Source organism: Cervus elaphus, chromosome 24 (genome assembly GCF_910594005.1).
Source record: "Cervus elaphus chromosome 24, mCerEla1.1, whole genome shotgun sequence".
Classification (NCBI taxonomy): domain Eukaryota; kingdom Metazoa; phylum Chordata; class Mammalia; order Artiodactyla; family Cervidae; genus Cervus; species Cervus elaphus.
In genome coordinates, this window is record NC_057838.1 from 17364738 (window position 1) to 17389530 (window position 24793).

Genomic DNA, 24793 nt, shown 5'->3' on the forward strand with positions numbered 1-24793 from the left:
ATTGGAAGGACTGCTGTTGAAGCTGAAACTCCAATCCTTTGGCCACCTGATGTGAAGAGCTGACTCCTTTGAAAAGACTCTGATGCTGGGAAAGATCGAAGGCAGGAGGAGAAGGGGACGGCAGAGGGTGAGATTGTGGGATGGCATCACTGACTCGATTGACATGAGTTTGAGTAAACTCTGGGAGTTGGTGATGGCCAGGGAGGCCTGGTGTGCTGCAGTCCATGGGGTCGCAGAGTCAGACACGTCAGCAACTGAACTGAACTGTAGACCCTTACATTTATGCTCCTTTGGCTGTTTAAAACCTCTTGATCTTCTCAAATTTCAAGCACAAGTCCTGCTTTTTATGCTCAGAGAATGGTGACCTCCTCCTTTATGAGAAGATGGAGATGATTTTTTGTTTGCTCTTGGCCACATTATGGGATCTTAGTTCCCCAACCAGGGATGGAAGTTGCACCCTCTGCATCCTTGCATTGGAAGTGCAGAGTCTTAATGACTGAACCACCCAGGAAATCCCTGTAGATCTTAATTGATCTGATCTCCCACAAAGATGTTCTCTCGACTTTAAGAGTCTGTTTCTTTATTCCTCTTCTCTTCCTATATTCCTGTATTTTGTCAGTTCATGATCGTCTCTTTGTCAATGTTAACCTTCCTTGTGTGTTCTTGATTTTATCTATGTTAACCCTTTTATTTTTCCTTTTGGTTTTACAGCATTGATTATTCTCTAAGCCCCATGCATCTTCTTCATTGTGTATTTATCCATTGGTGCCTTTACTTGGCTTCAAAAAAGGTGTAGATCTGTTTCTATCTTGTTTTCCTGTTTCTCAGGATGCTGGTCCCAGAGCACTTGGCTTTTCTCTGTTTTCTTCCTCAATGCAGTCATCTACTCCCTCAGCTCAAACTGTCATAGAGATGACCTCCGAATCTAGATTGCTCATCCTACCTCTGTTTGAGTTCCAAGCCTAAAAATCCACCTGCTAGTGTCCTTACTCTTGGATGGCCCCACAGAAGTTCAAAGTTCATACTCACAATTTAACTCTCATAAACGTTCCTCCCAATCCAGTTTCTTTTGCAGACTTCCCCTAGGATTGGAGCAAACCTCTACAAATGGTATTTCTCTAAGCCAAAATTTTGCAAGGAAACTATAGCTGTGAATTTAGTGTTGTTACAGTCTTTGACAGTGGCTTGGAGTAGAGATTTTCTTTCTGGGTGAGAGTCGTGTGATTTAATATTCCACTGAGCTTGGAGTAGAAAGGATAGAAAATTTCTTATACATTGACAAGTGATTTTTATTCCAGGCAACTGTGCTCAAAACGTCAGAGACATTTTGGCTTGGTCTACCCACAGGCAAGCTTCCTTTTTCTTGTAAGTTCTACACATAGAATATACTTCAACTTTGGCCTATGCATGCCATTCTCTTAACCCTGTCCAGGTTGCAACCTTGTTGCCTTTAAATTATATTGTTTCAGCATCTTCCTGATGTGGACACCTGGCCCTTCTCTTTCTTATTCATCCTTCTCACAAATACCTGAATCAGTTTGGAGATTAACATTTTAAATTTTTTATTGGCAAGGATATGGTCTTTTTAATTATTTTTTGTTGAAGGATAATTGCTTTACAGAGTTTTGCTGTTTTCTGTCAAACCTCAACATGAATCAGCCATAGGTATACATATGGTCTTAATAAAACAACTGGGGGCTACCTTGGTTGGTAACTATCCTTCCATGTGATTATTGCCAGAAAGAGGGGAGAGAATAGATCTCGGAATCTGAAGTCATCTTTTTTAACAAGCCTCAAACGTGCTTGCGGGTGTATACCAGAACTACTTCACCACGCAAAGCTGCAGACAGTTTGCATGGATCACTCTACAAAGACACTGTGGACCCACAGAGTTACGATGCTGTGTGTTTACAGAACTAAAATTTTTCTGAGAAGAATCTGACCTCCAAATAGAGGGGGTTTATTTCATGTGGAGTAAGTAGGTTCTCTTACATTCTGTTTAGCTTCTTTAATTTGACACTGTCCATACAATGCCAAGTGTGGCTGATGGATAAAACAGAGGGCTCCCTATGTAACCAGCAGCAGAGAAAGCTGCATTCCAAGTCCTTGTCAAGACACATAACAATTCCAAAGTCACTGCTATCCGTACCTTTCAGAACCTTGGCTAAGAGAACGTTTGGGGAGGACTATTTGGATAATGTGCGCTATATCCATTCTCCTTGGTTCATGTAAACTATATCCCTGGATCTATCTGCGAAAGCTGTCCCACTTGGATGACTGACCCCCTAAACACCAGCTTTTCCTTAAGTATTCGCAGGCCCAATGCCGTTCACTTGTGTTTGAAGGGGTCCACGACAAATAGCCCTTGGAAACTTTCACGTTTACTTGAACACTGCTCTTCATGAGGTCACGCACTATCTGCTCCTTTCAGACTAATGGGAGAAATGTCTCTCTTGCCTCCACATTGGGAATAATTTTACTACGCATCTGGTTTATTTTCTTACCTAATGGACAGAGAGAATCATGTAATCCATTGCTAAATAGTTCTGAAAAATTTTAATGGCATTTGTTTTATTAGCCTCGCTGTATTTCCTTTCTCTTAGTCTCATTTTTCTCACATAACATTTTATATACATTTGGAAGCTGCCTACAATCCTCCTAGGGATTGTAGATTGTAAGGTGTGCTACACTCAAATTCTGGAAAGGGAAACTCGTAATATATTATTTTCCCAGTCAAGAAGCTCAACTCAACTGCACACGTTAAGAGGGACCCTCAGCCTGTGTTTGAGGCTGCATAATCCTCAAGCTGCTTTAACCAACTGTTATTCCTATGGCCAACCTCCATGACTCTGTTCTTTCACTGGTCATAATTATCTGTAGGGTGTGTTCGGCCGTGAGTATTTCCTTTCTTGCCTTCGCTCTTGCTGACTTTCAGCCTGGAATTTCTTCCCTTGTCACATGTGCAGTTTCTGTCGGTCAGATCTTACCTGTCTGAAACGCTCTCTCTCTTCCACAAATCCATTTCTGATTTGCATAGCCAGATGTGATCTCATTTTATTTGGAAAACTTCCAAAGTCCCCCGTGGGTGCCTGTTGTATAGATGCTGCACATCCCGCACTACTCTCTCCCCAGTTTTTAGATCGCAGGCCCATGGAGATCTGCTGTGTCCTCCTATTATTCCTCGTGGCGCGGCACTGAAGCTCAATTTTTTTTTCCATTTATTTTTATTAGTTGGAGGCTAATTACTTTCTAATATTGTAGTGGTTTTTTGCCATACATTGACATGAATCAGCCATGGTGAAGCTCAAATTTTTAATGAAAAGAAAGCAGTGTTTTTTTAAATCAAAGTTTAGTTGATTTGTTCTGTTAATTTCTGCTGTACGGCAAAGTGATTCAGTTACATTCTTTTTTATATTCTTTTCCATTGTGCTTTTATCACAGGATCTTGAATACATCAATAGTTCCCTCTGCTATCCAGTAGGACCTTACTGTTTATCTGTTCTCTATATAATAGTTTGTATCAGCTAATCCCAAACTCCCAGCCCTTCCCTCCTCCACATGCCCTCCGCCTTGGCAACCACAAATCTGTTTTCTATAAGTCTAAAGAAAGTAAAGCGAAGTCGCTCAATCATGTCCGACTCTTTGCGACCCCACGGACTGTAACCCACCAGGCTCCTCTGTCCGTGGGATTTTCCAGGCCATAATGCTGGAGTGGGTTGCCATTTCCTTCTCCAGGAGTTCTTCCCAACCCAGAGATTGAACCTGGGTCTCCCGCATTGTAGGCAGACGCTTTACCGTCTGAGACACCAGGGAAGTCCAGTTAAGTCTAAAGCGGTCTTTAAATAAAGACTCACCCCCAATTAAAGAAGTCAGCATTGACTTTAACTCCAAATCAGTGTGGAAGACAAAATGGGAGAGACAGTACTAAGTGAGTCAGATGACTGCATTTTCTCTAAAAGTTCAGACATGTTCCCCCAGGAAGTTACTCCATCATCCCTCGGCAGGATTAGCCCTCCTTCCATCTGATGGGTCTCGCTGATTCAAGCCGTCACCCACCCTCATCCTTTCTCTCTACAGCCACAGGACCATGTTTCTACCACACACAGGACCTGCCTTCCGTCCTCCCGCAGCCTTCTAGGCATCACCCCCGGTCCTTAGCCCGTGTCCGCAGCCCTTCCTCACCCTGTGTCTGCTGCTCCAGACTCAGCTTCTACTCCTGCGCTCCCAGGATGGGCCGAGCGCTCGTATAAGTGACAGTGTGATAGCTACGAGCTGTTCCTCTAGCTGGAATGCGGTTTCCTCTGTGCTTCAGCTTGAGGCTTTCTCAGCAGGGATCTGTAGTTTGTTTTGCAGGGCTTGTTTCAATGTTTCCTTCTCCTTGGACGCATCGTCCTTCCTCCTTGCATCTTGTCCTAGAGTTACCAATGTTTCTCATTCCAGTAGGTCCCTGGGAATGTCTTCATCATAAAATTTAATGCATGGTGTTCATTCTATGTTTAATTACCTTTCCTTCCCTCTAGAGTTTATACACTCCTTTAGAGCAGGGACTACTTCTGTTTACTTAATTTCTCTATGACCCAGTAGCACTGGAGTAGGTATTTGATAAGTATTTGTTGATTGACTAGAAAATGCCTACACATAAGAATGCTGTTTGGGTAGAAACACTTCAGCGTCCTAACCTTAACTTTAGAAGATTAAAATAGCTAGATATTTCCCAACAAGTTTGGAAATCTGAATAAATATTGAGAGCTTTCTGAAGGGGATAGGAATCTCTCAAGAACAAGAAAGTAAGAGAAAAAGTGAAAGGATTTGGAGAAAGCAGAATTATTGGGAGATCTTTATAGGAAATAATTTAAAATATTGGTGGAAATCTACAATGTGTCCGTTAGAAATATAGCTACTACTTTTCAGCCATGCCTCTTATTTGAAAAGTTTCATTTTTGTTCATTGTTTTCCCCAGGTACTCATCACATTTATTTATCTTAGTAACGTCATTATAATGGATTCCCCAGAGTTACCTTCTAAAAGTACTTTTCTACTTTTCCTTGTTCAGGACCCTCACATGGACACCATTGCTAACATGCTGGTCTCGACACCATAGCATGTTTGCCTCATTCGTGTGTGTGTGTCTGTGATTTCTTAAATCATTTCTTCAGTGTCCTGGGTCATGCCTTTTGCACATTCTCTGGAAGACATGCATCCAAGTGCCCCACTGTCATTGTGCATGGTAATCAGAACAAGTAATGGCCTTTAGCTTTTTTTTTTCATTAACAAAATGGAAAAGCACCATACCCAATCCATTAGTGATGCTCTATTATATTGAGAGCTTACTGAAAAAAGGCAGCCAGCCGGTGGACATAAGGCCGTTTTCCCTCAAATAGGATTTTCAACCAGGATCAAACAAGATACCCTTTCATCTGGCAGGAGAGTTTATGCTCTCTACTCCTCTCTCTTTCTTGTTTTGTTTTGTCCTTATTTATCCTGACAGTCCGTAGGGAATTTAACTGTTTTCTAAATGACATTGAAAATTCTTGCAGATTCACAGTATTCATAGGGAACAAATATCAATTAGTCTTTCGAAAACCTTATTTCTTATTCTTGAAGACCTTATTTCTGTCTGAGTTTTAGCTTTTTGAATTTCTTGCTCTCAAAGAGATGTTTTCCTCAATTTTTTTTATTATAAAACTGAATATAAATGTAAGATAAATAGCCATTTTGGTTTTTTAAAATTACTATTATCATTCCTTTAACACACATGTAGTAAAACTTCTCTGTTATTTTCATTTCTTTAGGAATTATGTTTGATTGATGGCCTTGAACTCAGCTCTTCAGGCCAAGACTTGAGGGGTTTTTAATCCCCTAACCTCACTTGAATTATCTTATCTTTCACTGATACTTTGTAAGGTGTTTGCTTGCTTTAAAGCTCACACCCATGGCATTTGTACTTATCACTCAAACCACTTAGACGTGAAGCTCATTTGAAGAGCTAATTTCACACGATGCTGAAGTACACATGTGTGTATATGGCCCAGTTTCTAAGATACCTTTCCTTAGGAAGCTCATGAAGAGTGGAATGCAACCACTCAGACCGCATGGGCCTTTTTCTACAATCTCTAACTTCTGTTTTATGAAAATGGGTACTGACGCATTCAGGCCTGGGGAGGCACAGTGCGTGCCCTCCATCCACTCTTCCTCACCTCAGTCCACCCCGAGGGACAAGAGAGATGACGAGAGAAACCTAGAAACACCGTTCTCAAGCCCCACACCGGACGTACCATTCGTCAGTCTAACACTGGCCACGACCCAGCACTACTGTCTTTAACTGCCTTCCAGGTGGTTCTGAAGCTCAGTCAAGTTTGAGCAGAACCGCTGCCAGCCAGGCAGCCTGTGAACCGGGGAAGGATGAATCAGTTAAGACAAGGGAGGATTAAGTGCATGATGAAATAAAAGTTGAATGCTTATTATCCTCTATTATTCTAACTTTTTCCTTCCTTCTAGAATTCTATTTTATATCATTGTTGTCTTGTATGATTTCTTTCCTTCTGTGTGATGTGTTTTTAAAGACCAATGGACTTAGGTCAGAAATGAGAAGAGTTGGTCCTTGGTGAGAAAGAGAACTCCCAGCTCTGAATCTGAATTTTGAATTCCCAACCTGAATTTATGCCGCACACTCAAGGGGCTTTCCACGTGGCTCCGCGGAAAAGAATCTACCAGCCAATGCAAGAGATGCGAGTTCAATCCTTGGGTTGGGAAGATCCCCTGGAGTCGGAAATGGCAACCCGATCCAGTATTCTTGCCTGGGAAACCCCATGAACAGACGAGCCTGACGAGCTACAGTCCAGGGGGTCACAAGCAGCCAGACATGACTGAGCAACAGGACACTCAAAACTCTCAGGGCTCACAGCCCATCACGATATCCACAGGAACTACGAAGACAAGGGAGCCGTGTGAACTGGCACTTGGGTGTAATGTGTGTGTCCATTAAGGCATGGTTAGTTCCCTGAGATACTTTTAGGATTAGTGAGACCCCAAACAGGAACAGGAGCTCCAGATTAACCTCTCTTCATCTGGAGGGGAGGGAACCAAGATTGTTGACAAACAGCAGCAGTGATTCCTAGGTGTGAAATGCTATGGTCATCTTTCTCCCTTTTCCATTAGATTCATACTCACACTCCACACTTCAGGGGGGTCTTACTAATGTCACGAGTTTTCACTCCATTTTTAAAAGGACCAAGGACAAATATATATTATTTTTATAGAGAGAATCTTGGTCCTTTTAAAGGGTTCATTGCAGCCCATGAGTCCAGGGAAGGACTCATATGCTGTCTACAAGTATCTGCTTCCCCAGCACATTCCTTTGAGCCTCTCATAATTAGGACAGTGACTAAATTGGCCTTTTTTATTTTCCACTGGTGTCAAATACAGCTAAGAGGATTTGCCATACTTGGATATTAAAGCTCTGTTTGTAACTGGCAGCATCTAATCCTGATTATTCATGTTTGTATTTCTAAAATACATAAAACTAGAAACAAAGCTCTCAACTGAGCCCCCAATTTCACACCCAAGTTGACCTTGGTTGTCCCCAGCCTCACTGTGACTCATGGCTAATGAGGACAGCTGTACTTTTCTATCCTCCTCTGAACCCTCCCCCAGCCTTTTGCCAGTGCCTGCAGAAGCCTGGGTAGAATTGGGAAGAAATTTTATTGGACGTATACTTACTTATCTCCCATGCCTTGCATGATTGTTTTCAGTTTCTTCAGGGGTATATATATTATATGTATTTTTTCCTGTTTTATTTTCCTTAATCCAAGATTCTCTAAGGAAGAATGGTAGAAATTCAAAGTATTCAACATAAATGACTTGCACTTAATATTTTGATCATTTATGTGAATTATAGATTTCCTTGGGGAACACACATAAGCATAATTTTCCAAACACACTCTAGGGTAGCAGATTTAAAATTTTTATAGCATATTAGAATTGCCAGGTGAGCAATAAATATTAATTCCCAGCCCACACTTCAGGCCAATTAAATCCAGTTCTCTGTAGGTGGGACCAAAGCATCAGTATTTTGTTCAAAGAGCTCAGATGATTCCAACATAAATACAGGTTTGAGAACCAGAGTCCTCGAGATTACTCCTCCATCTCATGAGACGTTATACTAGTTAAAACAATTAAGAGTGTTGAAGTCCAGCACATCTGTAAAATTGCATTTCCCTTCTTAGAGATACTTGTAGATTCATAATAAACATTTGCACACTAAAGATGGAGAAGTACTGATGGGGAAAAATGGATATAAAGAAGGAGGGAAAAGACAGAAAGGAAACCTCATCCCCAAGTAAAACAAAAACAAAAATACCTGCTGAGCTTGATTTACTCCATCATTTTTCAAAGTTGTTAACTTAAACAAGACTGTGGAATATGTATTTAAAAATTCCTTGGAACAGCCCTCCATGGAATGTCATTTGAAAGGTACTGAATAAAAGAAATCCAGAGCAAAATGTTTTGTTGCAACGCTCGTTAAAAACCTCCAGATATCAGGTTTGTTTCATTGTCGTGAGGCATGTGTATTTAAAATAACTTATTGAGGGTAGCATGCAAGTTTGAATGTATGCAAGGTTTCTGATAGAAATAGGATACTTGGATCACAGGCAGTATATGAGATTTAGTTTAGAAAAGTCAGTTTCCAAAAATCCATAGAACAAACAAGTTCGATGACTGGTACCTGGAGAAACCGCACTTGTAGTGACATTGGAAAGGTCTGGGAAATCCAAACCTTGGGTAAGAAAGCGGGGTGGTAGACTAGCAGAAATATGCCAGGACACCTGAGATCTAGTGCTTGGTGGCCGGTTCAGGGTCAGTACAAATAAAGGCACTGTGGGGCACTGCTCCAGATTCCCGCACTCCATTTGATATTTTCTTCCCCTAGGCTTTCCCATAAACCTCAGAACTTTTTATCCCTGACTTTTCCAAACTCAAGTTCTACAGTTTATTCTCTCCTATATCAAAACCAGTTTGTTCTCAGAATTCTCCCAGCTCCTTCTTGAGGACTGGCTCCCTGGAGGCTCAGATGGTAAAGAATCTGCCTGCAAAATGCAGGAGACCCAGGTTCCATCCCTCAGTCGAGAAGGTCCCCTGGAGAAGGGAATGGCAACCCACTCCAGTATTCTTGCCTGGAGAATCCCATGAACAGAGGAGCTTGGCGGGCTACTGTCCATGGGGTCACAAACAGTCAGACACGACTGAGCAACTAACATTGCTACTACTATATGGGAAAAAAAGAACTCCCAACTCCATTCCTCCCCAACCCCGTCTCTCTTGGCAACCACCAGTCTCTTCTCAATGCCCATGGTTCTGTTTCTGTTTCATAGAGAGGTTCGTTTGTGTCCTATTTTAGATTCCACATATAAGTAACGTCATATGGTACTTATATTTTTCTTTCTGACTTCACTCAGTATCATCTCTGGTTGCATCCTTGTTGCTGCAAATGGCATATTGCATTCTTTCTTACAGCTGAGTACTATTCCACTGTGTATGTGTACCACACCTTCTTTATCCATTCATCTCTTGACAGACATTAAGCTGTCTCCATGTCTTGCCTATTGTAAACAGTGCTGCTTTGAACATAGAGGTGCATGTATCCTTTTGAACTATAGTTTTGTCTGGTTATATGCCCAGGAGTGGGACTGTTAGGTCATGGTAATTCTAGTTTTAGTTTTCTGAGGAAACTCCACGCTTTTCCAAGTGACCGCACCAACTTACATTCCCAACAACAGTGTAGGAGGGTTTCCTTTTCTCTACACCCTCTCCACCATTTGTTATTTGTAGAGTTTTCAATGATGGCCATTCTGACTGGTGTGAGATGATACATCAGTGTGGCTTTGATTTGCATTTCTCTAATAATTAGTGATATTGACCATCTTTTCATGTGCCTATTGGCCATTTGTATTTTTTCTTTTTCTTTTTTTTTTTGGAGAAATAGGGCTCATAACATCTTTTTTGTTTGATTTGGTTTTGGGTTTTCTTGTTTGTTTTTATTGGGTTATAGTTACTTTACAGTGAAGACTCATAACATCTTAAACACTTAAAATATTGACTTTTGTAAATATTTTTGAATGATGTGGGGAACATAGTTCCTTTCTCAAAAGAAATAAAAACAAAACCTAAACTCTAGAAAAGTCTATAATTGGCATTTTAGGAAGTCAGTGTCCATAGTAACCTGTGAGTTTGTGAAGGAATGTCCCCTGAACAGAAACTAGTGTCTTCTGGTATATAAAAATCAAGGTCAGATGATCAGACCAGGCAAAGGAAAATCTGGAGATAAAATTAAGAATAGTCAGTACCTATACAGATTGTTTGACTTTGCCTGACTTCTATACCACCACCGTAAAAGTGTAATTCTGATCTTCTTGTTTATATTTTTAAATAGCTGTTATTTTTATTTCTTTTGGGAACTCCTTCTTAGCTGTTTCTCTCAATGATCCAACCCTTTATTTCTTATTTTTACATTAGGTGGAAAATATTAAGATTTGGGGCAACTTTTCAGTCTTTTTGAGTCATCTGTATCCAAGTCTACTTTCTCTGTTTAAGAATGCAACCCAGATGTCACTGGGTCCTGAAATACTTTGAAACCAGAAAAGATTGTCTGGAATTTCCAATCCCATGCCCTTTAGGAGTCTACAACTTTCTGCATTGTTTTTAAGTTTTAAAAGCATATAATCACCTCTTTCTGCTCTGTCTAATCCACACCGTGTTGATTCAGAAATTCACCCCTTTTCTAGTTTTTCCACAAACATCAACTCAGAATAATACCAGGGAAGACTGGGTCATGTTCAGTAGTGGACACATGATGGGCCTGTGAGCAGTTTCAGACTGAAGGCACCGATGCATCCCTGTGCTTCAGATGCCCTTCAGTTCCTCCTCCCACCAGTCCTTCCTCCCCACATGCTCCTGGGCACCGCTCTCTCCCACTTTCCTCTAGGTCTTCCTGGCTCCCTCCCCCTCCCTCTTTCTCAGAAACACAAGCTCCCTCCACTTATAACTATCTCTCCACATGTGTTAAGTGTCTGTTACCCCTGCTTTGGGACCCTCTATTGATACCAAGTGTCTTATTAATGTGATTACCAAGAGAAAAAATGAACATTTCCCGCCTAAGCTGCATTTCTGACCCTGCCAAACTATTAAGATAATGAAATTTCCATCTTCTCATAATAATACCAATAAAAATAAAATCAATAATAATGATGGCTCCTATCTATTAGGTTGTTTGTATATACCCAGCTCTATGCTAAGGGCTTTGTATGCATTATTTGACTAATATTTCTCCATAAAACCTTTAGCATATGAATGTTTGACTCCATTTTATGTTGCACTAAGAGATTTATGGCTGCAAATTTCTGAACCATCATACAAAGCAACTCAAAGTAAACTGTGAGCAGTTGGATTTGGGTAAAGCTAAATATATCTGAGATGGTGTAGGTCACAATGATTCTAAGGCCTCAATGAGAATGGGTTGAAATTTACCCCAAGATGATGTCCTTTGTCTATCCGTTGTTTTACAGCTATTGTCAGACAAATTGTTCTTCACTTTCAGAGGCAAAAAGTGGAATCTGGACCTTGGTACCAGAAAGTCTCTTTCCTTCCAGTCCTCCCATCTCCTTGCCCGTAGCTCTTCACCCTGAACACATCCTTGGAAACAAGAATGGGGATCTCTTAGCTCAGCAGAAACTCCTCCTTCATACTTTTGTGCTGCCAGAGTTATATATGCTCACATGGACAGGGTGGTGCTGCTTAAATCTGTTTTTCTCTTTTTCCTCTCCTAAATAAGTACAGCTCCTAGAAGCACTTTTCTCAAATAGCTTTGTGCTCTTCTTTTGTAGTTTTCAACTTACTGTTGCTTTATCCTTTGTTCCTCCTTATTTAGAACACTGCCCCATCTTTTCTGCTTCTCCTACTTCCTTCTTGCCTTTCCTTGTCCCCTGGGCATCTTAGATCAATATCTAATATGAATATTCTAACTAGTCCTGTAGGTCAGGCTTCACATCTGAAAGTCTCTTGACTCAAAACCAAACACACAAAAAATGTATGTTTCTTGAGTCTCTTGTAGAGACTGAAATTTGTTTTAAAGGATCATTTAAAGTCACCTTTACCGTTTCCTCCTGTTGACTTTGCCTGCTGTAGTTCACTGGGGTGGTTAGAATCTATGACGTGTGGCCCCAGATGATTCAGAGGGAATGTTTCATGTGCAGATGGAGTTTACTGTGTGTGTGTCCATCTGGATGAGCGCCTTTTCAGTTTGTCTGATATGTCTTCACCTATAGACTGATTTAATGCTTTAGGCACAGACTTAAGCAGAAAACAACACCGCTTTGAGGTACATTGAGGACTTTATCTTCCTGACAAAGTCCTTCAGTTATTTCATTTCCAAAATAAAGAAGCAAACTCCATTTCCTGGAAAAAAGATTAAGTAAGCTCTGAGAGGCTGAGGACATTAGTCGTTCGTGTATGTAGTTCTGAGAGAACTATCCAGGTCATTTTTAAAAGTGGTTTCTTCTTCTTGAAGCTTTCAGATTTAGAGACTGATTTAAGTAAATGTTGATTTGATCTCAACAGCTTCTCTCATTTGAAGAGGTCAATGCTTTACAGAAACTTTTAATTCTTTGCAATTAATAAATCATAATGATAAGCAAAGATAATAGAGAATGTTAAGAAGCAACAAAGAGGGTATAAACAGACAGGAAGTTCAAATACAACAAGGGAAGACTAACAAAAGAAAGTAATAATAATATAAAATACCAACTTACCCTTCCTGGATCCTGTGGCAAATGTAAGATTGCAATAATGAATAATACATAAAATTAAATACTTTATATATTTCAGATCATAAGGGAGAAAGGAACTATCCAGGGCATCCAGTGTGTTAGTGATGAAATCTGGTTTTTCTGGGCTCTGATGTCCTATTGCCCAACCCATGCTTTAAGACTACAGTTTATGGTCACTTAGTATTTAGTACGTACTAGGGTCTCAGCATAATTTTACTGAATGTTTGTAATAAGAGAGTTAAGAATATATGTCTGTTATTGGAATTTTACAATAGAACACTGTCACCTCTCAGTTTCCTTAGCTTCTCACTGGTGATCTTTGCTCTTTTTGCCTTCCACTTCTTTTTCTTGCCTTAGTGCACTGCCTATAATCTCTAAGCAGTATAGAAGAGATGGTACTGAATATCATTATCTTTATCCCAAAATTTAAATAGAAATTGTTCAATATGTCACCATTAACTGTGAGGTCAGCTATAAATGTTTTGTTTGTAGACTTCTGTTCCTAGTTTCCATCTATTCCTAGTGTGCTAAGATATTTTGTCATATACAGATACTAGATTTTTTTTTTCAGATACTAGATTTTATAAAAGATATTCTCAGTCATCAAAATGATCATATAATTTTCTTCTTTATTCTGTCAATATGGTGAATTATGTTGATTGACTTTAAAATGTTAAACCTATCTTGCAATCCTGAAATACATTCTACTTGAGCATTATACATATATATGAGATGATTGGCTAAAGTTTTATTTAGGAGGTTTTTATAAACATTCATGAAAGACATTAGGTTATAGTTTTTTTTTTCCTTCTTGTAATGTCTTTATCAATTTTTGATATAAGGAGTGTGCTAGCTTCATAAGATGAGTGGAGAAGTGCTCCTCCTCTAGTATTCACTGGAAGAATTTATACAAGATTGGTACTATTTATTCCTTAAATGTCTGAAAAATTCTCTAGAGAACCCAGTTGACGCTGACAATTTTATTTTGGGAATTTTTTGGATTTCTAATTCTTTTTTTTTTTAATGTAGAATGATGCAGATTTTTATTTCTTTTTGCATCCATCTTAATTATGCTGCTCAGCAAATATGTGTATTTTATGTCAGTTGTCAAATGTATTGACATAAGTTTGCTCATAATATTCTTTAGTATTTTTCTTCTTAAATCCCCTCTCTCCTAAGCCCAGGGAGTCTTTCATTCCTGCTACTCCACTGTGAATACACTTTTATAGTTGCCTCCATTCTAGTTCCCAGTTTTTAATCTGACTCCCTTATCTTTATCTCCTGAGTGGTCTTTGTAGTTCATGAAACCTCTCTTATCTTTCTCTACATTTTGTGACACCCATCACAAAAATAAATTGTTGAGGAGAGGGGAGGAAGGAATTCATGATATCTACACAGTTGTCTCAAGTTCAAATTTTAAGACATAGCTTCTTAATCAGCTAAATTTCTATAGTATTCTCTTTTATTTTTATTGCTACCAGAATGATCTGTGCACATGCTCAACTTAATGGGCTTTGGCTTTTTCCAATACATTCATGAAGATTGTTTTTTCCACACAGTTGAAGGCCTCCATAGCCTGTGATCACATGGGAATGACTGCTTCTCCCTGTGGTTCAGTGGGTAGAGTTTTATAAGTTTCCCATTAAAAAAAACAAAACAAAACCCTCCAAGATTCTTCTTTGTCCCTTTCTCTGTTGTATGGCAGCAGTAAATGGGCCTCACTCCAGATTCACCAATGCCCATCTGTATTTTTTGTCAGAGTTTAATGCACGCCTCTCTGGTTATACTTAGGAGCTGTTCTGGTGAACTGTATAGGATATTGTAGGCTATATACTTTGGGCTCCCATTTCTATCAAGCTCACTAACTGGTCTTCTTTTCTCTCCTCTTCAGGCACTTTTACTTCTAGTAGGCGAAGTCTGTGCTGCTATCGGTATTCACATCTACCTACTCTTTAGGGATAATTATTTCATCACTCATAGCTGTCTACTTCATACCTGCACTAGTACCTTAAAAAGTCAATAGGCTTTAAATTAATACTAACATAAAACATAACAAAAACATACACTATTAATGTTCTATGCGGGGATCCACTTTACTCGCCAGCATTTCATTGGCTGGAGTGGAAGAACTGAGGAAAAACAGCAGTAGAGGTCCACGTCGGAGTCCATCCTTGATGTCCTCGTTGGTGGGTGGGGGTACTTTTCCCTTTCAAGGAGACCCTCTTCAGCTGTCTTCCTCGCTGCAGACTGTCTCTCATCCTTCAAGTGACAAGGAGACTTAGAAGGCATTCCTAGAATTATACTCCAGGCAGCTTTTACTACTTAGCCAATGTAAGTGAGTGAAATGATACTAACTGCTCCCCAGTTCTGAGATGACAGAATTTTGCAAATCCATAAGTGTAACTGTCGGAACTCAGGTATTAGGAATACCTTGACCTAATGTAACTCTGTGCCTCCCCCAAGCCACTCCGGCTATTTCCTTTATCCTCCAGCTTCCTTTGTGAAAGGAGACTTTGTATTAGATGGTCCCAACAGTGATTCATGCCTCAGGCTGTTAGCGTCATCCAGTACCAATTTCTGCCCTCTCTGCTTAACTGCCTTCCCTCTATCCTTGTCAGTGACTGTCTGAGTTTGGTAAGACCTAAACAACCTCTCTTGCTGAAGTTTGTTACACTGATTTTTGAATGTCATAGCAAGAACTGACTCAGATGGTAAAGAATCCTGCAATGTGGGAGACCTGGGTTCTATCCCTGGGTCAGGAAGATCCCCTGGAGGAGGAAATGGCAACCCACTCTAGCATTCTTGCCTGGAGAATCCCATGGACAGAGGAGCCTGGTGGGCTCCATGGGGTCATAAAGAGTCAGACATGACTCAGACATGACTGAGCAACTAACTCTTTCACCTTACATAGCAAGGACGAGGCACACCCATTTAAGAACCTACATAATATAACAATAACTTCAAATGAGCAAGTTTGATTAATTATTTTAGGAAATTTCAAAAATTGAAATGTGGGGATTCCCTTGCTACTCCTTTGCTGTACAGATAATTAAAAGGAAAAGTTTGCCATCAGGAACTATATAAAACATTTAAAAAATTTATTTTGCTTTGCGAGGGAAGTAAATCAGGAACTAAAAAGTTGGAGTTTTCACTTTTTTGTTTCTTCAGAAATAATCGAGTCCATAGTAACAGAATAATTTGTTCTAAATTAAATAAGTAAAAACACAATTCCTCTCTAACTTCATCATTTTTTTCTCTCTTCATGTAACTATCTTGGTGATGCAGTGTCTAGACTTCTTGGAACAAGTGATGGAGTCTGGAATTTATTCTGTGGGTCTGAAAATGGCTATTTGGGTTTCCAGCACACGCCATGTAAAAACCCAGTGCTCTCAGGATATGTAAAAATCATCAACCTGTTTACCAAAAAAGAAGACTTATCCATGGAATGTCAAAATGTTACGCTGCCACCAACAGGGACATATATGGATTTATCCATTTTATCTATATCATCTCATTGTAATATGGTTCCCATCAGCCATTGCATCAAAAAAAAAAAAACAAAACAAAACCCAGAATAATTTGTACTCATGAAAGAATTATAGAAGATATTTTCTAGTTTTCGGGAAAAAACCAGTAAAGAAAATTAGCTTAAAGGATAGACATCCATTCTTGTTTTGGTTTTAGTAAGAAGTCCACAGAATGCATGAAGTCAAAGAGCAGAGTTTTTGTATCACAGGTCCTTCTTGGTTTTTGTCATTTATTAGCTGGATAAAAAGCAGTCTTAGGCACCGAGATCTAAACCATATTTGTGCAGCCTGCATTATCAAGTCTGACTGTAGTTTATCTTTGCTGTTAAGGAAACCAAATAGAATGCTTGCAGAGGACGTTCAGAGGTATTTCCACCAGTTACCTAAAGCTGAGAGTTGATCTTGCACAAGGCTGTAGCCATTTCCTATAAGCTCCTGTGCCTAACTTTCCAAGTCTGTCACATCTTGAAGCTTTACCCTAGAAAATATAGGTCTACCACAGAAAAGTTTTACTGCAAAAGTTTATCAAGAGATAATAATAGTCTTACAGAGTATAAAACTCCATAGCTTTGACTTATTTAAAATAAGCCTGTCCCTAATTTTAAAACAGCATTCTCCAGTTCTATTAGATTTTCTGTGACACCAAAAAAAAAAAAAAAAAGATTAACCAGAAAAGTTTTTCTTTTAATTAAAAAATACATGACACATTGAACTGAGCTGATAGCATTTATACTAAAATTCTCCATAAGTCCTGTTCAGAAGAGCAGCATAAAGTTAAATTATAAAATAAGCATAAGGGGTAGTAGCTCTTCTAGAAGGAAATTAGGTATTCAGAGTATAAAGTGAAAATTAAAAATCTATGGAGATGAAATGACAATAAAATGTTAACCAAGGCATTGTTATTCTGTATTTCTTAATTGGAACTCCAATTATTAAAGTTTTTTTTTTTTTAAGTTGGCATATTATACATGGTCACGGGCTGCCCTGGTAGCTCAGATGGTAGAGAATATGCATGCAATGCATGAGACCTGGGTTCAGTCCCTGGGTTGGGAAGCTCTGCTGGAGGAGGGCATGGCGGCCCACTCCAGTATGCTTGCCTGGAGAATTCCCATGGACAGAGGAGCCTGGCGGGCTGCCGTCCATGGGGTCGCAAAGAGTCGGACACTAGAGAGCGACTAAAGCACACACACACAGTCATGATCATGGAAACTCTTAGGATTTTATTTCAAAAGTCATGAAGTTGACTGAAAAGTGGACTCAATCCTACATCAACAGAACTGGAGTGCATTCACAGTATATCCCAGTTTGTTGATATGTAAAATGGGTGAGCCATCCTGCCTAACTCTGCTGTTCTGAAGAGAAGATGACTGAGGATTTAAACTGTAAGCACTTCAGTTGTGACTACTTTCATAACTTCATCAAATACCATGGAAGGTGTGAAGATTTACTGAGTCCTCCTACTGAACAGAACAAAGATGAGGTTTTGGATAACTCTGCATGATTTCAAGAAACTTAGAGAAAAGAATCACACAAAATGCTTTCCATTAACTACACTGCTTGGGAACCCTAGTTTGGCACAAGAGGTCTGAAAGTGAGGTAGATTCTCATGGGAGGTCATGAGTAGCGCTCTGTGTGGCCCCAGCCCGTGTCCCTATGTCTAATTCACAGAAGTTCTTCTTAGCGATGTGGCCACTGCAGCAGGGGTGGGTCAGGCGGTATCCAGCGCCACTGTCTTCTTATAAAAAGGACACCCGCAGTCACTGATGACAATTGCAAAGTTTGGAATTACTACCTCTGGCATAAAGAATACCAGGATCAGTGAGGGAGTATCCTTTGACTGTTGTGTTGTACATCTTGGAAAACCGTGACCAAAGTGTAGAACATGAGTCACAAAGAGTATTAACTCTATTGGTAAAAATATATTCCCGCTTTCTACTCATCTACTAGGGTTTTTTATATCTAATTAAAGAAACTTTCCAAAATATATTCTTCAGAGTACTAGTTTTAAATGCTAAAAAGTTTTAGAAACTGATTTAAAGTCCCCTTTCTGCAGGCTTCTGTAAAACCTGATTTCTCAGAGTTTTAAAATTCTATCTCTATAGCAAAGAGAGCTTCCCAGGTGGCACTAGTAGAAAAGAATCCACCTGCCAATGCAGGAGATACAAGAGACATGGGTTCAGTTCTGGGCTGGGAAGATCCCCTGGAGAAGGAAATGGCAACCCTCTCCAGTATTCTTGCCGTCCCATGGACGGAGGAGCCTGGTGGGCTACAGTCCATGGGGTCACAAAGAGTCGGACACGACTGAGCACGAATGCAGTCATATCCAAAAAGAGGCTACACTATGCACAATTGCTCAAATGCACCAAAACACAGAAAGCTTTTTTCCCCAACTGAGCTAACATTCTTAAAAAAATATGTAGGTAATAAATAGTAAATTAAGAGATACTTAAAACCTGTATGACATTAGCAAACTGCCCATCTGAAATGGCCAAGGAACTGTTACCTCCAACACTTTCTGGGACAGTTTTGTTGGCAATGCAGACACTTGCCATGAGTGCTAGACATGAAATAATATTTGCTGAAATGTGACTCCAGAGGTCTGTACTTTTTTGAAAAATTGACAGCAATTGTATCCCTGATACAACTTAAGGACACAGGACAGTGATGAGCAGAGTGGGCTAATGTACTTATTTAAAGGTTATATCAACACTTTATAGGGGTAGGGAAGTATCTGTACAGAATTCAGAATGATCAGTGACTAAGAGGCATACAAGATGTGTAATTGGAAACGGAAGGCTTTCTTCTCATTGTCTTTTTATTCAGCCGCTGAACAGTTATTCTACTAAGTACCAGGCACAGCGTAGGGTGTTGGAAGAGGCAGGCATACGCAACACTTGGCCCATGCCTTTAGGGAAATGAGAGTCTGGACAATTTTAATAGAAAAGTGATGAGAGCACAGAGAATGGGGTGCAGAAATCTCTGCTAATTTTCAGCTATGAAGCTAAATTAGTAATATCCCCAAGCCTTGCAAAGTTGTCCTTAGTCCACATTACAAGGTTGTTTTCATACTGATAGGGATGGCACGCAGTTGTTATCAGCAGTAACACATGGATTCGGGCAGCAGTTTGGTTTGTTTGATTTAGAGTTGCTTCCCTAAGGCTGTCTCTCTGTTCAGCAAACAGAATTTGTAGGACAGTACTCGTTTAGGATGGAGAAGCATTTGTCCGGAGTTGCTTTATTTCTCCATGAATAGTAAACAACATCTGATGAGCCAATCTCCATTCAGATATTTCCCTGGATTCAGAATTATCATGCCTCTTGGATACTGAAAATACCTACCAATGCATAACACTGTCATTTAGATTTTGCCTGTTTATGGGTGCCCTTGATATGTGAACTTAGCGACTTTAGAAGCATAGAATCATGGGCTTGCCGTTCCCATAAGAATTGTTTCAATGAAACTGTGTTTTGAGAAACCTTGTTTTCATTAGATGGTTCTGGCTCTGAAATTTTGTGATGATCAAGTTTAGAAACTCAGAAATATAGTTGATTCCATGGAAGATTCTATTCTCAAAAGAGTAGAACTTCAGCTTTTCAGAGGGTCTATATATTAGAAACAGGAATATGGGTCATGCTCTGTGCTTACAGAGGTGGGCATATACTTTTTCTGCGTCTTCAATTTTTTGTTGCCAAGATACATGTTATCCCCAACACATATTTTACTGAATCCTACAACTTAGTGAAAAACAATTGAACTATTGTATTATTCATTTAGATTAAGAAAATTTGGAGAATTAAAGGAGTGGAAAAGGAAATACTGTCAGTGACATGGAGTGCGGGGAGGAGAAAAAGGCAATTTCAACATGATCTGGAACACTATTTCTTTTATTTATTAAAAAAAAAAAGCTATCAAATGACAAAAGAAGTGATAACATTTGCCAGTTGTGATTGTTGGTAGATAAGTATTTCTTACATTATCCCTCTATTTTACTTTAGTTAGAAAAGAATTATTTTTCATAATATGATTTATTCATTCAACAAACAATCTGTTGAGAGCCTACTATGTGCTGAAAGTAAAATGGAGGAAAAAGAGAGGCCAGTCCTGCCCGCCTAGCAGGCGTTTGTGTTTGGGTGTGAGAGTGAGGTGTTTGGGAGCTAATGCAGAATGTTCAGAAGGAACATGAGGGGATGGGAAGAATGAACCTGTGCTGATATCGGAGAGGCGGGCTTCTGTTGGTTCTGAATCAGTAAGAGATGGCTATTCTATACTGCTAGAAACTGCATTATTTTTGGTCAAAATAGACTTTAAGTTTAATCATGCATTGGCGGGGGCCACACATGGAGAAGTGTTACGTGCTATCACTGTTCTCGCCGGCCGCATGCCCGAGTTCACCTGCATTTCTCTTTGATTTCCTCCAGTACATGACTGCCGCGGCTCCTATGCAAGGGACCTACATCCCCCAGTACACGCCTGTGCCTCCGACAGCTGTTTCCATTGAAGTAAGTCCGTCTCTTCTTACAAAACGAGGTTAGGGCAGGTAAATCTCAGCCTCATGAACCAGGGTCCACCGTAAACCCCCCAAAATCCTTAGTTGTGATTTTTGTGCTGCTTGAAAGCTTGCCGTTGCAAGCTTACTCTGTGAAAGTGTGGACTTTACTTGAACATGCCTTTGCCTTGCTTTGCACAGGACACAGGCAAATTTGGTATCCAGGTCTCACAGGAATGCCATTTTTATGCTTAGAGAAAAGACCAATGATCAAATAACGACTCCATCAAATGAGAGCCACAAACAATCAGAAAGAGGAAGGGAAACATTTGAAGCCTTTTGAATAAGCCAGTTCTCTGATGCCCTGTTACTCCCTAAACCAACATGAGCAGCACCACCTGAGAGCCTGTTAGAAACACAGACTTTCAGACCCTCCCTGGATCTACTGAATGAGAATGTGCATTTTCACAAGAGCCCTTAAGGATCAAGGCGCACATTAAAAATTAAGATGGACTGGATTAGCTCACTGGTTCTCAAATTTTTCTGCATGTTGAGGTTATTTCAAGATTTAAAAAAAAAAAAAATAGTGATTTTTGCCAGAGAGTCTGATGTGGTCCAGGGTGTGCACCGGACCTGGGAATTTTTAAAGGATGCCAGGTGATTCTTTTGCGTGCCAAAGATGAAGGACCACTCCTCTCAGCAGTGAACCTTGATGGGACTGTGACGTCCTACAGCAACGGAGGAGAACTTGTACCACTCTGGTTGGTGCAGACCATGAGTGATAAAGTCAGGTTGGCCTTGCTGGAAGCTTTCTCCTCTCCTCTCTTTCCACGGGGCTGAATCCGTTTCCTCTATACATTGTCTTACTGGACAGAGCCAGAAAGATACTGGATAGGAGGGGCATAGCGCTATGTGGACGGCGGTGAGAACTGAGACTTCTCCCTGCTTCCAGCCCTCCTCCACCTTCTCCTGGTGCACATTTGCTGTTCCGGTCACAGTGGATTTCTTCCATCAGCTGGGACTCCTCTGGAGTTCATGCTGTTGCTGTCCCTCACGTTGGTACCACTCAATGTGGGAGACCAGCATGACTCTTCCAACCTCTGGAGCCGCACAGATTAGGTGAAATTTTTAGAGACCAAATTGGATCTTTTCAAAATGTATGTTTGTTAGCTTGTTTTTGGTGTGTTACCGATGTTTGCTAGTACCAAGATTTGGGAAGCACAGACATTAAAGAGGACAGTACCATGTCATTTAGGAAACCAAGGAGGAGCAACTTGTTAATCTTTTCTGTGTTCCAGACCTATAAGCCCTTGAGAATGTTTCACTATTAAAGAGGTTTTAATTAGCTTTTCAGATTTTTAAGCACATAACGATTAAAATATATATTCTTTTCTAGATTTAGCTATCAAAACCCATCTAGGCCATGAGCAAAAATTATGAATCTAGACATTATAGGTGGCTTTGAGCATCAGTGTCTCCCACATATCCGCATCTCTCTATCTGTACACCAAATGTGTGGGCTTATCCACAGAATCTGAGGTTTTTGAGGACTCTAAAAACAAGGAGACACACTTGAAAGCATTGCTTATTGGAAACAGTCTAATTATATCAATAAATCTGGGATTTAAAAAGAAGTATATCACTAAGAATTATATCAGTATACCCTGATATATTGCCTTGAGTTGTGCTTATAAAGGAAAGCACTGATTCATTTTCTATGTAAAAACACTCATGAAAATTCACCAGTATTCATACAAGTCAATGCATTTAGGAAACTCAGAAAACTGTGTAATACCAAACAGTATATTAGGGGTGAAAAAATATTGAATTCATAAAGGGAGAATTTTCACATTTTGAGAAGCAATTTCAGGGAGCTTCTGTTAAGGACAGACATTGATCAAAAGCCTGTATCTCTACAGAGTCCATGGCTATAATATAAGTACAACCAGGAGAACGTATTTATATGGATTCCTTCCCTAGGCTGACTACCAAACCTTTCTCAGGACCAAACATGACTTCTGAGTGAGGACCAACTCAAGAAACCCATTCTTGTTGGCATCTGTGAGAAGCAGAAGCCATCAAAATGCTAAAGGAAGGAGCAAATCAAAATTAAGGGTGTTTGTTTCTTTTTCTGAAACCTCTAAATGAATTCCAGTTCATGTTGAGGAAAATAAAAGTAAGTAAAACAAATCAAATTCGTTAAGGGAAAGCGTATTTGACAATGTCCTTTTAGAAGAATTCCAAACCTGGGTATAGATTTTTATTAATAGTAAGGTCCATTGTTTTGCAGGATCATAGAGACAGGGTAGGGAAATTTATTCCCAGGAAAATGCTCAAATGTAGATGTTTTTATAGGAATTCTGCATGCTCTTTTTTTATTAAGGAATTATTATTTAGTGTGGCTAAGGCAACTGCAGCTTAAAATGATTTCTTGATCATTTGACTGCTACAGGGTCTTCTGATGGCAAGTCTTCTTGGTGACACATGGAGGTAAATTCCTCAAATGAGTTCTGTGGTTTTTCTCCTATGTTTATTGAGGCTTTATGTAGCTGAGTGCAACTCTACGCAAGCCCAATGCCAGATAGCACAGGGATATGACCTACGGTCCGTCTGCAAGAAGCCCTTCTGCTCAAGCCAGTAAGGCTCTGTGTTCTTGTTGCCTCCACAGGGTGTTGTGGCTGATGCCTCTCCCCAGACAGTGGCACCTTCGTCCCAGGACACGAGTGGTCAGCAGCAGCAGATAGCAGTGGACACAGCCAGCGAGCATGCATCTGCATATTCCTACCAACAGTCCAAGTAAGTCCTGGCCGTGCTAAACTCTGTCCCTCCAGGTGTGCCATCTGGACTTCACCCTCTCATGTGGCATCTGCTAGCTTTAGCTGCAGTAGAGACCATCTCAAACTCAGTGACATTCACCTAGTTCATGATTCTGTGGGTTGGCATTTGGGCGAACCTGAGGCAAATGCTTCTTCCGTTCTTGACTGGACTTGTGTGAACATCTGGGCACAGGAGCTGGGCATCTTCACAGTTCTGCTTCTGGGCATCGGTCGTCTGATGGCTGTGGGATGGATCACATGGACCCAGGTGATGCTGACCGTGGAAGTCTCAGAATTAAGAGAACAGCAAGAGAGGGTGCCATATGACCAGCATGTTTTCAGCCCCATAGGCCAAAGCAAATCATGTGGCCAACCCCAAAGATAATGTAAGAATTCACTGCCAAAAGGCAGGGGCATTGTAGCCATTTTTACCAAAAACTTCTATCATACACATTTTTGGAAAAACGCCAGTGTTCCCACTTGAAACTGCATAGTGTGCCTGCACTGTGGTCTTGCTGTCTTCATTCTTAAATAAAGACAGTAACATGCCCCTGGCAAGACTGCTTCAAACTTACCCAGTAAAACAGTTTATGAAAATGAGTATGGTGAAATATAAAACAGTATGGGATAGAGACTTATTCAGGAATTAAATGGTAAAGCAAAAATCAAGGAGTCAGAATTACTGCTGACAGGCCTTACGTCACTTAGAAAGCCGAGTACAGCTGGCTTTGTGTGGAGTATCATGGAGATTAAAATTTGAGTGGTTCTGATTGAAACCAAAGAACTTAACAGACCTTCAGTCTGTACACAGAAGTTCTCTCATGGCAACTGTTCTACTTTGTAGGTAATGGTCAAAGCCCTGGTGGATAGAGAATTCCCAAAGACTCTTCCTGTTTGCAGAACAGGGGTGCAAATGAGTGGTGCTCATTTCTCGATCATAAATTTTCTTTTCTCTCAATTCATATTTAGAGATTTGTTTGTTGTTAAAAGATTTAATCACTTTAATGGCACCTTCCGTATGTGGTTTCACCTCTAAAGTGGACCCTCCAAAGTAAATGTGCTAGAGCACTGGAGACTGGTTTTGTGGAAGACAATTTTTCATGGACTGGGGAGGGGTGGTGAGGGGGTGGTTTGGGGATGAT

At 40.2% G+C, this 24793-nt stretch overlaps 1 protein-coding gene across 15 annotated transcripts in view; it reads left to right on the plus strand.

Annotated features, from left to right (window-relative positions):
* Positions 1–24793, plus strand: part of RBMS3 (RNA binding motif single stranded interacting protein 3) — a 1032337-nt gene that overhangs the window by 978613 nt on the left and 28931 nt on the right. For 8 of the 15 annotated variants that reach the window (XM_043885913.1, XM_043885918.1, XM_043885923.1 and 5 more), the window contains 2 exons: positions 20768–20848; positions 23504–23631. In XM_043885913.1, the coding sequence (XP_043741848.1) occupies positions 20768–20848; positions 23504–23631 (209 nt within the window). Of the gene's footprint in view, positions 1–20767; positions 20849–23503; positions 23636–24793 lie in introns of those variants that run through there. The other 7 variants (XM_043885914.1, XM_043885915.1, XM_043885919.1 and 4 more) reach the window with 1 other exon arrangement.